Source organism: Nilaparvata lugens, chromosome 5 (genome assembly GCF_014356525.2).
Source record: "Nilaparvata lugens isolate BPH chromosome 5, ASM1435652v1, whole genome shotgun sequence".
Classification (NCBI taxonomy): Eukaryota; Metazoa; Arthropoda; class Insecta; order Hemiptera; family Delphacidae; genus Nilaparvata; species Nilaparvata lugens.
In genome coordinates this window covers 17,473,811-17,491,064 of record NC_052508.1, presented here as the reverse complement: position 1 = coordinate 17,491,064, position 17,254 = coordinate 17,473,811, and the positions used below count along the sequence as shown (strand labels likewise).

The 17,254-nt window shown below is 35.3% G+C and overlaps 1 protein-coding gene across 1 annotated transcript; it reads right to left on the bottom strand.

Moving 5' to 3' along the window:
* Positions 1-600: 600 nt before the first annotated feature.
* Positions 601-16,505, bottom strand: LOC111053384 (WW domain-binding protein 11). The gene is made up of 2 exons (XM_022340255.2): positions 16,349-16,505; positions 601-1,288 (listed from the first exon to the last, which is right to left on the bottom strand). Exons 1-2 carry the CDS (start codon positions 16,485-16,487, stop codon positions 747-749), a joined length of 681 nt encoding a protein of 226 aa, XP_022195947.2. The 5' UTR covers positions 16,488-16,505; the 3' UTR covers positions 601-746.
* Between the last annotated feature and the right edge of the window lie 749 nt (positions 16,506-17,254).

Below are 17,254 nucleotides of genomic sequence, written 5' to 3'. Positions count from 1 at the left end.
ATCCAGGATCAACAGTACAATAGCTGGAGAGCGCAATTCTTCATCAACTTATCGGAGAAAGTACGATTACATTCTACGCTAATCAATAAATATTCACTGTGGACTGAGATCCATATGACAATGCTAAGTACAGTTTACTGTTTTCAATTTTTCTATACGAAGAAACTGTAAATAATATAGATTACAGTGTCAACACCAACCAGAAGTTTTAAGAAATTTATTGTTTTTGAAGAGATATTCTGGTATTTCTCCTTAATTAAAAAATGAGACACAGCTGTTGTCAATACAACTTCAATTGTTACCAATTTATAGTGGTAATGACAACATCTGTGTCTCATTTTTTTCAACAACGAGAAGCTTATCAAATCATTTGATTTGATCGAAGAACTTAATAGCTGAAGGAAATTCGTTGAATGAACCTGTCCAAAAACTGCAATTTCTAATAATTCTTTCATCTTTGATTATACTTGAGTTATTATTCAAAACAGAATCAACTATGGAATAGTTATTATACACTTTGGGATAGAAACACTTTATCCATACTGAGAAAAATGTTCATTCAGTTTAAGAGTGAACCAATAAAATTCTAAAAAGGGAAGATTTTTGTTTGAAATTGAATTTTATTACTCTTTCTCAAACATATTATTGTAAGGAAGGGTACAGTTTGTTTTGTTGAAAGCGATACTCACAATCTCTGAATAATTCTTTTTGAATGTATTAATTTTGTCGAGTTTTGCAAGATGTTTCTAGAAAGGAGAAGCCCTGAGCATGGACTCGAGCCGGGCTATCCTGGCAACCACGTTATAGTTCAACTTCTTCAGTTCGACGAGCTCCTTCTCAAGGTTTTGCTGGAACTTGGTGAGTTTGGTCTGCATGTTGACAAAGTCGCACTGCATCTTGATGATTTGTTTCTGCATTTTGGCGCTCTTCGAGTCCTCGGGCAGCGGCTGCAAGGCTAATGGATTGAAACAGATCTCGAAGCCGGGTGGGTATGCGGGTCGGGGAGGGAGACTTGGTCCAAATGGGGAACCTGGGTACAGTCCGGGAGGGTAGAGGGGACCATCAGGGGGCATAAGAGGGGGAAATCCGAGAGGGATTTCCGGGTCAGTGTTGTTGGGTGACAGAGACTCGGTGTCCGGGTCCAACTCGAGTTTCGGAAAATCGGGAAACGGTTTCGGTTTATCGGCTTTCTTCTTGTCGGGCTTTGCTGTTGTGGTTGTTGTTGATGTCGTAGTTGTTTCTTCGGCAGCTTCCCTCCTAATCCGCTCGTGTTCGCTCACATCGATTCCTGTTGAGAAAGCAACATTAAAGCAACGTTAGTGCAACATAAAAACAACATTAGAGCAACATAAAAGCAACATTGAAGCAGCATTAGATCATTGAAGCAAAATTTATTTATGAGCAATGATATATTGGAAAATGATATAAAAAAGTCCAGAATATCTCTGAATCGCTGTTTTAAATCTGATATACTCTAATCTCAATAAATGTTTACTGTTAACGCATTCTCTTTCCTAGCATACTGATATACTACGGGTGAGAATTTATGAGCTTTCAACTTCAGTTTCTATTGAAAATCACGACATGTTTTGTATTTGATTTTTAATTTTCAACTGAGTTTTCATGAGTAGACTATATTATAGTCTTGAAAATCAGCATCAATTCAAAATTTGAATGAATCAAATTCGAATGAATGAATCAAATTCGAATCGATTGTGTATACGAATCAAATCAATCAATGTTTTATTACTGTACTAAAACAATTCCTACCGCCAAAAAGTCAACGTATCTCATGACTTTATTTGGTAAATCATGAAATTCATCTGACAATCAATATTTTCATTTACATCTCAATACGGACTTCCTATGTGCTTAGTCATGCATCATTTATTATTCCGAAAACATATTCTTCTCAATCAATTGGTAGTAATATCTATCAGTATTGCTGAATTAAAAAAAATAGGTTAAATCAGTATTTCAAAGATGAATTTAATGTTTTCATAGTTGCTGATTGTCAATAGATGGTCCAGGAAATATGCGATGTACGATGAATTACACAGAATTCCATATTCTTTCCATCTTCCATTTTAGGATGAATATAAGCTGAGCTAAATTAGAAAAACATGTAAATTAGTCTGTCATTCTTCAGTTATTAATGAATTAATTAGAAATTCTGGTCAGAAACCATCACCAATATTCACACAACATATTCCCAAAGTTTCATGCCGTTCTGTCAAGTAGCTCTTGAGTCTATAGGGAACAAACAAACAAACTAACACACAAACAGACATTCATTTTCATCTCTTTTCTGTATAGGGCTACTTGTAATATAAATATAAAGAAAATAAAAATCTCAGTACCCTTTTTTTGAAATATTTTATCACAACATGTTTCAGACATTTATGCCATTTTCAAGTGATATGAAGTCAATAAATACTACTGGAAGATTCTTATTTTGATCATATGTTAGTGTATTCATATGTTTTTATGGAATAAGAATCTTCCAGTAGTATTTATTTATTTACTTCATATCACTTGAAAATGGCATAAATGTCTGAAACATGTTGTGATAAAATATTTCAAAAAAAGGGTACTAAGATTTTTATTTTCTATATATTTATTCATTTTCATATATAAAGAAGATTGCTATACGAGTGAAGTGTTTTGTTAGCGCTGCTTTCAATGTTTTGTATTTCCAATGTGCTACAGTATTAAGCCGTAAACAAAGCCATAGTGCAAGACAGGTGGTTGATGGTAACGTCAGCGCAGGAAGGCTCCTACACCAATAAAAACACTAGCTGATATAGATTAGCTGAAATCAACTCATTTTTATTGGTGTAGAAGCCTTACCTGTGCTGATGTCACCAGAATGCACTATGGCTTTGTTTACGGAGGTAGTGATTATAATCATAATGGCAGGTATGAATTCAAAATGTTCAATTATTCTATTAACAACATCATCCGCAATAACTGACTTGTAAGCAAGTTGTACTAATTTATAGAATTCCGTTATTTATCGAAAGTATTAGCACAGTATTCAGAACCACTCTCTATGGGAAATGGAGACTTAGAGCTCATTTCCAAGAAGAACTCTTCCATAGGATTTGATTTGTTGAAAATCAAGTCGAACTTCGATTTTCAAGTGTTCTAATTAATATTCATGGTGTTGAAAGGTGAACTCCACTCATTGTTTCCACGAATTCACAAAATGGTAAATAACTGAGTATCAGTTTGATATTTCATCGACGCACAAGTTCGAATCTAAGCCGGAAGTGCTTTTGCAGTGAAGCATTCAGCGCTCCAGAATATTATCTCACAGTTTCCAGGTTGGCCTTCTCGAAATATGGATGACGTCATCCATGCCACAGCGATCGGCTGAATTGCTTTGTTTGCCGCTCAAATGGGATTAAACAAAGTTTGCAGTGGAAGCGCGAGGTGATGCTGATATAGATACATTGTGACTGCCAATGAAAGCCTAATGCTGTTCCTTCAGAAGACGATTAGCACTTATTGAGTCGGCCCTTAACAGGCTTCGTTCATTAATTTATTCAATCCATTCAAATACCCCGGCGTAAAACCGAATAGGCGAAGTCGATGTCGTTCCTAATAGATTCAGTATCAGAGAGCAATGTAGAGGCGGAGTTTTCCAACTTGAGTTGACGCCTCGTGACATCAGATACCTTGCCTAAGTAAACTATTGTAAACAGTATTTTGGGCTAAGCTACTTTCAACATGTAACGTCACTTATAAATGTAGATAGATCGACAATATTTGCAACGTGAAGCCGTTGAACTGATTTGTAGATTCTCTGTTGATTATGAGAAACTCCATAATAAATAAAATTAATTTTTTTAAATCCACTCTTTATTGTACTGGTCTGTAGTCCTCAAATGAAAAGTGCAATAGGAAATATTCAACACTTCATTCATGCCTTTGAACTCTTTATTTTGCTGGTCTGTAGTCCTCGAATAAGAAGTGTAATAGAAAATATCCAACACTTTTTCCATGCCTTTGATCTTTAGATTATAAACTCAAATTTTTCAAGCATCACAATGATTATCATACCATGTTAAGAGCTTAGCCATGTTGACTAAGAACTTAGCTATGGAAAGAATCATCACGGGGAGTTCAGTCTCACAGGTTGTCAAATTATCGATAAACTTATGTCAATGAACATAATATATGTATTTGAATATTTAAATGTATTTGAATAATTTCAAAAATCAGAGAGATGGTTGAGGTGGTCCAAAAAAGTGCTGTTATCAGGGCTAACAAAATCAATAAGACACAAATTGTTATAAGAAAAGTAGACTACTTACTACAAAGGATTGGATTGAGGACTTAGGCCCGGTTGCACAACAGCCGGTTAAATTTTAACCGTGATTAATTTCACGAGTACCAATCAGAGAAGGCGTTTTTGAAAAGACGGTTCTCGTGGTTAAAATTTAACCGGCTGTTGTGCAACCGGCACTTAATTTACGAACTTCACCTTATCTACTCAGTCGGTCTATTTCCAACTGAACTCTGAGCAGCATCTGCTTCATGCCTCGAATGTACATTCGATTCATTCATAGTTTTTAGTGTCAGGTTTCTAAAGTTTCATCAAACTGGTGTAGTTCGAGGTATGAGCTATAGCATCTATCAAAAATATTGTATGATAGCAGCTTTTATTCAGAATGTGATGAAAAAGTGGATAATATTGATGATTTCAATCATTTATTCTAAGTCCCGTTACAATTACTAGGTTTCAATCGCTCTAATGATCTATAAACCCATTAATGATTCAGCCTTCACTGAATTTTTCATTGAAAATGATCACCCTACTAATGAGATTAAATGTTGATGATGCTCTAACATCCAGAGGGAAGCGTTGGTTTAGTCAATCAGCTCAACAAGTGATGACAAACGAGATTAATTTTGAATGATTAAGGTGGATGAATTACCCTTATATTATTCCAACTTACTTGAACACGAATTTTCTAGAATGTAGAAGTAAATTCATACTATTAGAAAACAAATAAAAGTTTAGTTTATTAACCAAGTTTTAGACAAAAAATTGAATTTTTTATGTTTTGCTGAATATTACTTTCAGTAAATTCAAACAAGAAATGTAGCACGATGCAACATTTGAAATTATAAACAGACTTCACATTGCCAAGTTCAACTCTATTTACAATATTGCAAAAAAAATCAGAATTTGAATTGTATGATCAGTTTTTATAGTTACAGCAAAGAAGCATTCAAGTTGGAAATTTTGTAAATTAAAATTTAATATTGTTGTTTTAGAAAAAATATATAAGAAAACGCTAACAAAGCCTAATCAATTAAGACGACGACGAGATAAATAACCAAAACAATAAATGAGAAGCATTAGAGATGTAAATTCAAATTTAATTGTTAATTTGAAAAAATATAAAAGGAAACGCTAACAAAGTCTAATGAATGAAGACAAAGACGAGATAAAAAAAACCATATAACAAAAACGAAGAATATAACAATAGTAAAACATGTAAATAAATATCCTTAGCCAACATTTCCACGTTCTCTCGAATTACTGTAGATTTGCAATTAGTTTTGGATTATGCTGCAAGTTTGCAACGGGCTAAATTGATGCTAAACGGAACTGCAGGAAGATTGAAGCATCCTAGAATCCTTGCTGCTATCTGAATTCCAATGTCGGTTTCTATCTAATCCTCCATCTCTAATTACTAGCTAAGAAATGGTCTCAAGACGTGTCCAGCCGAGCGTAGAGCGCTACGATTAGAGTCGCCACTTCTGCGACTGAGAGACTCACTCTAAATTGTCAGCATCGGATGCAATGGGTAGTATTAGTGTCACCTGAAAGGAATGCTGTCTGTTTGGAGTGAATCCCACTGTATCAATTTCTCTGACTGAACTTGACCTGCATTTAATCCAAGGTGGCAAGGTCGTTCGTTGATACTTTGTTACTATTTTGCAGGTGCAAGAGACAACTTTGATGTTTTGTCCGGCAATTCTTCATGCAGTTTTCTTCAGGAAAGATTTCGTGTTTCTACCAAACACAGAACAAGGTAGAGAGTTATTGGGAAGGATATTTTGAATATTCTTTGTCCAAATCTCCGCCAATTTATGTAGATGTAACAATATTATCTTTAATTATTACAAATTGCTTTTTTTGTATCATATACAGTTCAATAATTATTTTCTTAGTCTATATTATGTAGATCTATCTATAATTTTGCTGTATTGTAAGCTATTGTATATAAGTGTATAAGCCAGTATATATTGTAATCTATATGAATAAAGTACTCAATCAATCAACAAGCCAAGTACAATACGGTGATTAATATTATCCAGCACCTAAATGGATAGAATTGTTGTTAGTTGAAAGTGAATGACAGTTGAACCTGAATGTAGTTCTTGTAACACTATAACAGGTTTTCAACAACAAAGTACCTATTTCTTCAATTTTATTTTTATTCTTTGAGTGAACTCATAACTTTCCAGAATGTGATGTAGCAGAAAAATACTAAAAAAATATGCTAACAATATGGCAGATTTTTGTTTTAATAATTTACTGTAGGCTATCATCTCACAAAATGGTAATCTGTTTTTTTTTGTCTTTATCATCAAGACATCAAGATTTATAATGGATGATACCTACATGAGTTTATTGCTTGTGCGTGAAAAATTGGGAGTGAGCGGGTGATTCTATGACATTATCTAACTTTCATGCCTACTGGCGGGATTCAAACTGACGACCAGGTAGCAGACTGAAGGGTGTAACGCCGTAGTCGACTCGGCTATCCTGGCCGGCCCGTTTCTGGCTCACAACACTTATTCCACCTTCCAATTAATCAACCATAAAATAAATCAAAATTCGAATACACTTAGTGCCATTTGCACAGTTCCAGTTTAAACTGAATTACATTTTAAACTGGATTAAATCCATATCAAGTCTCGTTTGTTACTATATGGTTCATTTTGAGTTTAAGCCACCAGCTGATTGAATTCAGTTTAAGCTTCGACTGTGTAAACAGCCCTAAGGGCCAGTTTCCGAGCTCGGGATTTAGCTAAGTTCTAGACTTTAAACAGCTGGAGTCAGTAAATAAGCTTTCCCAAAACGGGGCGTAGTCGCAGTTTTTATAACAGTAGTCGCAGTTCTCATTTCTATAATTGGAAACGTTTTCCTTGTAGAAATTAAACATTTCTAAATAATTCAAAATAGCTGAAACTTCACACTATTTTCTCTTTATTTTATTTTGTGTTGAATTTTCTAGTTTTTTGAAATTCAATTCAAACGTGACTTTGACAATGACTACGACTACGCCCCGTTTCGGAAAGCAAATTTTCTTACTCCAGCTGTTTATGAATAAAGATTTTTTCAAATCAATTCAATTCGAGTCTAGAACTTGGCCAAATCCCGAGCTCGGAATCCGGGCCTTGATGACTGTACAAATGAAATCAATGGATGAAAATGAATTATGTAACATCCTAGACTAATAATTATTGAACGAAATTTCAAATATGCTCTCAACCACCCTTAAGACTTCTGCTAATGCAAATATTGACAACTGGAGTTTAATAATTATTCCTTACAGAATTAAACATATTGCACCTCTATAATCCATGTGGAGCTTTCTTTTAGTGTTGGTATATGAGTGTCGCATTCATCATGAAACTTATACCGTCTGTCATATCCAAGCTGCACCCCCATACATGTGACACCTTAATTATACAAGTGTTGCATCCATTCTCATAACATAATTCTAAACATCATCAGTTTAATTTGAGGGAGGTAGGTGCAATTTGTAGGTGCATTTGAACAGCGCAGTTTGTGCATTAAAGCGACCCGTCAAACATGTCCACATGTAAAAAGGCAATTAGGAAGTTGGCACCTCTAAAGAAGCGTCCCACGTCCATTGAGCGTCGCCCTCGCGTCGAGCGTAATTAGAAAAGTTGCTACACATTAGCGTCGCGTCGCCCGTATAAAAGCGGCGGGCGTCGCCTAATTAGCATTATATCAGCATCCGATGTCACCGTCGATAATTATTCATATCTAAAATATTAATGGCCTCGTTATTGTGACACCAGACGACCGTCCCGTAATTCCCAATTAGACGTAACGACGCCGAGTGCCATACATAAATAAACGTAATAACCTTATTATGGAGTATCAGCGGTCCTGCTTGCCTTTTATCTTCAATTACGACAAAGCCGCGCCTAATTCTTTGTGTTGACTGTTCACAAAGCACTCTACACTGCAAATCATGTTGCTGATTATACATATTTTTATTACTCGAATTCTTCCCCCTCCCACCGACAATCACACACCCACAATCCGTTTGTAGAAATCCGATTCTAGCAATTGAATCTACGTGTACCTTCAAAGTACCCTAATTAGGCAGCGCGCACACACACGTCAACAAAAATTCGCATTACTGAAACCCTTCTGTGTAGCGTAATTGTGTAACTTGACCCTGGGGAGATGGCAAAAGCGGGAAAATCGCAGTGCTGCTGCTGCTGCTGCCTTTGTGATAAAGTGGATAGGTGAATTGAAGAGCAGCTCGTCTGAAAAAATGCGGCAATTAGAGTGCTGCACATTGTTGGCTGTTGGCTGTTGGCTGTTGTAGTTGGCTTCATTAAGTTCTCGGCGCAAAAAAGCGGCTCGGATTACAGGCTTTGTACTTTGATTGTTTGACACCATCGCCGCAATAATTGTTACACTGAATACAAACTCAGTCACTGTGATTTAGAGGTATTATGCATTTTTAGAGGTTTGTTTCACACACATTTCAGTTATGATTTAAATGATCTAGCATGGACACATACAAACATTTGTGTTGCTTCTGTGGTATAAATTTTAAACTCCAACCCTTGCAGGAAAATCTTACAATATCCTTTTGTATAGATATATTATAATTCCACTTCATATTCCTATTCTATTCTATATAATATTGTACAGTATCCGTCCCGTAGCTTTGCCTCCGTGACTTTGTAACGGCATATGGGCAAGATATGGTTCACGAGGTAATATTCACGGCTTTGCAAAAACATCAGGCTTCCTAGACCCTACATCCCTAGATGGAGGAAGCTCCCTACAGAGCTTCCTTGAAGGGAGCCCTCTACATACAGAGAGTCTTCATGAATGAGAGAGTTGCAACATATCACCAACAATAGAAAGAGCATGTTGAACGGATGTCAGCTGATAGGCTGCGTTGTGCTAAAAGAACTCCAAAAAGCTCCTTGAGTATCTTTTCGGATGCAACACGTTGCTTTTGAGAAGATACAAAAAATCATCTGTTGCTCATGGAAAGATACATTTTCAAAAATGTTCGATGTTTGTGAACGGGTAGTATTGTAGTCTAGTGGACCTCCGCCGATTGGCAAAGCTACAGGACCCGGACTGTAGAAGGATATTCAAGAATGTTCTACAAGAATTCTACAAGGAAAATTATCTATAAATATAGAGCCACACTCTACATTCCTGAAGCTTATCGCCTCAAAATACAAGGTCTAAAACCAATCCTCAAAATCATCTCACTTTAATCTACTAGGAGACTATGAAGAAATTTTCCGTAAAATGGAGGTGAATGAAAAGTAAACAAACAATTGGACGCGGCCTTCAATTCCGGTGAGAGATCGCTTTCCGTTTTCAATCCAAATGTTACATTTTACCATTCGCTACCTCAACGGTTCGATAGGTTCTTTCTCTTCTAAGTCGAGAGCCAAACTGTAATCACGTCATCTTTTTATAATTCTCACAAACAGGTTAGAGCCGGTACCGTTATCGGCCTTCATATTAATTAAGTTCAAGTTCGCAAATTAGTGCCGTTTGTACTACCTAAAACTATTCTATCATAAGGCTATTAACATGATTGTTAAAATAACATACAGTGCTGTTATTCAGAGACAGTTACTGTTAGTAATGCTTGCTTGATATTTTCAAGTTCAGGTCTAGATCGATGATGATTCAAGAGTGTTTTACAGTGACTACGGAGACTATTCACTATAGTGTTCTGGAAAAATAATACTGGGAATATCTTGCAGCAAACTGTCCGATTGATGTAGTTGAGAATTATATTCTTCAGAATCCCCCACAAATAAAGTTTATTTAAAATTATATTCTCAAATCTCTCTCACGAATAATTTGTGTATGTAAATCTAAATTAATGTCTCATGTGAATGTCTATTACTATTTTTGCTGTTATATTCATCGCTTAATGACAATTCTCATCTTTTATTATTCATGTAAATGGAAATTATGCATGTATTAATTACTTTCCCTTCATTTTAACAGGTTCACTTGATAGTTTTTATTGTTGACGTTCCAGTTTACTATAAATAGTTTCATTTTAGTTTTTATTTGCGTGAAGGTACTTCTATATTTTTTGTTTCAGTTACGTTCATATTTCGTTGAATAGGGCTTTATTTCAGCCAAAATTACATACTGGTTCCTCTTCCTGTGAATACTGGAAAGAGTGCAAATATAGACGGTGGATCTATTGACGGTGCGAATATAGAAGAGAGAGAGGGGAATTGCACTTCCTCTATTTCAATTCCTAGAGAGCGTGCACTTCATATTAATGTTGAATTATTAATGATGAATGAAATGGATCTGACTTGATTCTGTTGCTAACCACATGCATGATTAATTGAATGAAACCGGATAGTAATTATATTCCGTAATAGCGTCATAATTCTCAATTGAGCTAATTAATTGAAGCTAAAATACGCAACAGCATATTATTACAAACTGAATATAAGCACGTCGTGTATTTCCTAAATCCTAAACACGTGGATAGCCGATGGCTTAACATTAACCTTTGATTCGTTGCTGGATTGCTATTGGCTGAATGATGAGAGACAATTGCGATTTGACAGCTGTGTAGACCTGGATATGATAGTTCCAATTCCTCAATAGTAGTTCCTGGTATGACTAGTGGATTTCCGTCATCCAATCCTCATTCTCTACTGTGAATGTCTTTAATCGTCAAAGAGTCTCGATTATCCGATCTACTATTTTATCCAAACCAATAAATTTGCCGATGTAGATAAATTTGTTTGCGCTTCACTTGTATACTTGTCCACGTGCCTCTCAGTCCATGGGCATAAACTGAACATCACCTCACCAATTCTACTGCCATCAGTTCTGAATTATGACTGATGACTATTCTACGTCTAAATCTGAAAAGTTATTAGGCAATACATTCTAAAAATGTTCAAACTTCAATTTAATTTTAAACTTTGTATAACATTCCTGTTATCTCATTTCTTCCTACCTTCCTGTGGCCGGGATCATTTCAATACTCTACGTAGACCTACTGAATTATTTTGTTTCAGATCTGCTCATAATTCGGAGTTCATTCTTTCGAGTGCTTCATATCCTAAAACTCTCGATTAGGAAGGAGGAGTGCCGAATATTACATTGATTACATTGATAATTATTGTTGTGCAAGTTACAATAAATGTATATTTTTAGGTGATTGTATATTGCATACTTTAGTGATTGTATATTGCATACTTTAGTGATTGTATTGTACAAATATTTGTATGTGATTTTTGGCAATAAATTCAATTCAATTCAATTCAATTTTCAAGTTCAGATCTAGATCGATGATGATTCAAGATTGTTTTACAGTGACTACGGAGACTATTCACTATAGTGTTCTGGAAAAATAATACTGGGAATATCTTGCAGCAAACTGTCCGATTGATGTAGTTGAGAATTATATTCTTCAGAATCCCCCACAAATAAAATTTATTAAAAATTATATTCTCAAATCTCTCTCACGAATAATTTGTGTATGTAAATCTAAATTAATGTCTCATGTGAATGTCTATTACTATTTTTGCTGTTATATTCATCGCTTAATGACAATTCTCATCTTTTATTATTCATGTAAAAGGAAATTATGCAGGTATTAATTACTTCCCCTTCATTTTAACAGGTTCACTTGATAGTTTTTATTGTTGACGTTCCAGTTTACTATAAATAGTTTCATTTTAGTTTTTATTTGCGTGAAGGTACTTCTATATTTTTTGTTTCAGTTACGTTCATATTTCGTTGAATAGGGCTTTATTTCAGCCAAAATTACATACTGGTTCCTCTTCCTGTGAATACTGGAAAGAGTGCAAATATAGACGGTGGATCTATTGACGGTGCGAATATAGAAGAGAGAGAGGGGAATTGCACTTCCTCTATTTCAATTCCTAGAGAGCGTGCACTTCATATTAATGTTGAATTATTAATGATGAATGAAATGGATCTGACTTGATTCTGTTGCTAACCACATGCATGATTAATTGAATGAAACCGGATAGTAATTATATTCCGTAATAGCGTCATAATTCTCAATTGAGCTAATTAATTGAAGCTAGAATACGCAGCAGCATATTATTACAAGCTAAATATAAGCACGTCATGTATTTCCTAAATCCTAAACACGTGGATAGCCGATGGCTTAACATTAACCTTTGATTCGTTGCTAGATTGCTATTGGCTGAATGATGAGAGACAATTGCGATTTGACAGCTTTGAAGACCTGGAGATGATAGTTCCAATTCCTCAATAGTAGTTCCTGGTATGACTAGTGGATTTCCGTCATCCAATCCTCATTCTCTACTGTGAATGTCTTTAATCGTCAAAGAGTCTCGATTATCCGACCTACTATTTTATCCAAACCAATAAATTTGCCGATGTAGATAAATTTGTTTGCGCTTCACTTGTATACTTGTCCACGTGCCTCTCAGTCCATGGGCATAAACTGAACATCACCTCACCAATTCTACTGCCATCAGTTCTGAATTATGACTGATGACTATTCTACGTCTAAATCTGAAAAGTTATTAGGCAATACATTCTAAAAATGTTCAAACTTCAATTTAATTTTAAACTTTGTATAACATTCCTGTTATCTCATTTCTTCCTACCTTCCTGTGGCCGGGATCATTTCAATACTCTACGTAGACCTACTGAATTATTTTGTTTCAGATCTGCTCATAATTCGGAGTTCATTCTTTCGAGTGCTTCATATCCTGAAACTCTCGATTAGGAAGGAGGAGTGCCCCAACACATTTGATGTTTCTTCCACATTCTTCCCTAGTTCCCAATAGTCTTCCAAAGTATTACAATAGAATCAATCTATTGAATAAGTTTTCTCTGATATTACATAGTCTTCTATTGTCTTGGATTTTATTCCATAGTCTTCGATAGTCTTCCATAGTCTTTCATGGTCTTCAATAGTCTTCCTTGCCTATCGCAATGATTGTCAGTAATCAAATCCACAAGGAGCTAGCTACCCTCAAGCCTATTACACAGAATACAGCATGAATTTATATTAAAGCTTTTTATTTACCGTAGCATGAACTAATATTAAAACTTACTAAACAGCATAAACTAATATCAAAACCAGAGAAAACCTCTATACAATTATTTTACTCTATGTCAAAACTTACTGGAGAGCATGCACTACTATTTTAACTTCTGCATACAGTTTACTAAACTAATATTATCTCACAGTGATGGGCAAAAATGGAATATGCATGCAAGAGTGGCTGGCATTGTCAGCGGGAAGAAACAACTGATATATCGATGGCAACATGTCACCAGCAGAAGCCACAAGCTACAGTTGGTTTTCTTTCAGTGGCTGGTCATCCATCGCATCGCATCCCTTGTTGCTTGTTGCATGCAACACGCTCTCACTCACTCTCTCGCTCTCTCTCGCTTCAACGTTCCAACAATGTTTGCCCACTGTATGGAGGCGTCATGTATGCCAGTCATATATCACACACACATTTCTACAGTAGTTTTCAACAGGACAGTGTGGCATCACAGTGGAGCAAAACACACACATCACAATGCGGCCTGCCGACAACAAGACCGGCTCAAACAAAAACATCAGTTTGGTCCAATTCTCTAGCCGGCGTCATTCCGCAACTGTCAACCGCGACACAACCCTCCTCCAATAATAAGAATTACAATACACACCGCTGACATTCGACGAAATTTATATCAAATTGTTGCCTTCTGGCATCAAAATGACATTAGAAATTCTCGCTGGATATTGTCAAGTTATTCCCACGTCCGGTCTTTTTCAGCAGAACTGGACTGATTTCGTTGAATTCAATAATAGGTTGTCAGGTCTGTTAACAAATTATCTGTCGTTTCTGATTTCACAGTGCGTAGGAAATGAGAATCCGCCAGTATATTCCTCAACAAACATTTACAAATATATTTAAGTTTGAATTTAGCTCCGTTCAGTCATGATTTCCTCCTCCTAAACATACTCCAGTGCAAAGAGTATAGTGTATACTTGCACTCTCCCTCTACAAAACCACTGTCTATAGAAATATAATGAGAATTCTAGTATTATTCATTTTACTTTTACTCCTACAACAATTCATATCGGATTCGTTCAATTTCAATTCAATTAATTGATTTTGGATTATTATTCAACTAAGAGTTCATGTAATAGATAATCCAGTTCCCGCTAGAATCATTCAGTTTGATGCTCCGTATGGTATACGGACATTGAATAATAATCCACCTCAAAAGTATAATATATTGTAGTGAGCATCAAACTCATGCAGTAGTGAAAAGCTATTAATTACGAGTTTTGAGAAATAAAACTCCAATCATGGATCCCCTTTTTTATGTTTTCTCCTTTTTAATCAGAATCAAATAATTCACTTTCCACTTAGCAGAGTGGTATTAAAAGATGAGCCAATATACGGTGGACGAGCTTTTAAATTACTGTCATTGTGCGGCCCAATTCAATTGGCAGCTTTCATACGCATCCAGCAATTATGCTAATTGATTTTAGATTGCACTTTTTCGATTCGCATTCTGCGAATGAAGAAATCGATTCTAATAAACTTACAGTGCACAGTTATAACCGTTTGGAAATTTATGATCAGTCGGCAGCCGCCCGCCCCGAATTTCCATTCGAAAACAATGTAATTGAATTGCCTTTGGGGAATGTGCTCCATCTCGTAAAGTCGATTCCAATTTTGGACCGCGCCGATTTTCGATGTAAACTGGAATCGAGCCGTGGAGACTGCAAACTGCACCAGTTGATAAATCGCGCCGTTTTCTCAATTGTGCTCTCCGAAATTATGTGACTGACTCATATCATGACATCACCAGATTTCGAAAGAAAGGATACTTCTGGTTCTTCCCTATAAACGATCATAGATGCTAATAGGCCTAAGCCAATTAAATTATTCTATTTGTAGTTTGAATCTGGGAATCAGTAGTTTGAATTTATTCATTTACGATACAAATGACTGTGATGTAACAAGAGTCAAGAATCAAGAATCAAGAATCAAGAATCAAGAATCAAGAATCAAGAATCAAGAATCAAGAATCAAGAATCAAGAATCAAGAATCAAGAATCAAGAATCAAGAATCAAGAATCAAGAATCAAGAATCAAGAATCAAGAATCAAGAATCAAGAATCGAGCATCAAGAATCAAGAATGTTCTACTGTCACAAACAAAATAATTGCATTGACAGAAGTCACTTCATAAAGATACATTAACATACAACAACATTGGTAGATAAAATAATAAGGTGATACTTGAGCTATTTAATCTATAGTACTATAGAATTGAATCTATACTACTCAAAACTAATAAACTATCTTCGATGAAGTCTAGTTTTTTCCTGGAGTTCATGTATTCACAATGAGATTGGAATTCAAATGAAAAACATTTCATTTCTATTCAATCTGAAAATAACTATATACTCAGAATCACAGCCGGAACCATCAGCCTCATTTGGTGGATATTTCTCAGCTCAATATAGTTCTAATAATGATAAATCTCGATAGTTCAAAGATATCATGCTCACATCTCGATAGAGAAATTCAAAAACTGAATATATAATTGTACTAGATCATCTTATTGTTTTCCCACTTTTGCTGACCAGTTGTTTTCCTACTATTGTAAGAAAAATTATTATCCAGAATGTGTTCTCAACAGTATCAGTATCAGTATTTCTCTTCATCCAAGAGAAAACAAAATGGAAAATTGTTGTACGATCATTCTTGGATCATTCGCCAAACATAGCTTTCAAGTTATAAAATGAGTTTACAACATTTATATGGAAGCACGTATTGCAAGAATGCGAAAACTATTAGCAGCTATAACAACACTCATACATCGTCTTCAAAATCATACGTCATGATGCTTCTGATCACATTTTTTTATTGGGGTTAATGCCCACATGAGCTGTAGGCTTGTGCGTGGGTAATCAAACGAATAATGAGAGATGAATGAAAATTAGAAAACTGTAAAAAATTTTAAAGATCTTCTAACATTCAAAAATATCTAGAGTCCCGTAGAATGTATAATTGTTAAAACTCACCAGTTCCTTCCTCCAAATCCCACAACAGTCGGCGCAATCCTTGTCCATTTTCCAGGGAATTTCCCGGAGTGACGACTGAAGACAGGATAACCAAAGAAGCCAGCGGCAGAGCCAGCAACGAGCACTTGTAACGAAGCATGTTTACTGAGTCTTCAAGGTCTTCGTTCACCTTTTAAATAACAGCATCGAACAAGGTCTATGTTTGCATCGCACGACGCCGTTTTTTGCATTGTATTATTTCATTTTGATGACTGGTTTGGCGTTTTAAAGCTGTTAACTATCATCACAAATAATCAAGATTTACGAAGTCAAAGTACCGACTTTCAGGAAATGTTTGGGACTGGACGACGATAACGAGAGCTGCCAGATCTCTTAGAATGCAGAATAAATACTGCTCAAAGTCTTGTAGATATTCATTGATAGAGACTAGAGTAAGTTCTGATGTAAGAAATCTCTCAAATTTGACTTCAAAGATCTTTGGAAGCTCCTCTATGAAATATAATTTACTTGTCTATGCTGCAGATCTTATTGAAAAATATACCCATAATTCTTCAAAACACTAAATTTAAATAAATCCATAGATGATCAAAAATTGTATCACTAAAATGGTTTTATACACTTCAAAACCTATCATTTATCTTCACAATATTACGATTTTATAATAAGTAGATTAATATTCAAATATTGATTCTAGCAATATTCTATGATGCACAACATTCTGTTATAACAATGTGATGTCATTGATATGATTAATTTTGAAAAAATCAATAAAATATAACCGTTTTTCTTTATATACTTGGACAGATCTCGTATAAAATCATTATTATGTGACTGTATACTGAAATACATAATATAATCATTATGAAATACTATTCTAGTCTTCAAAAACAGGTAGTTCGACATCAG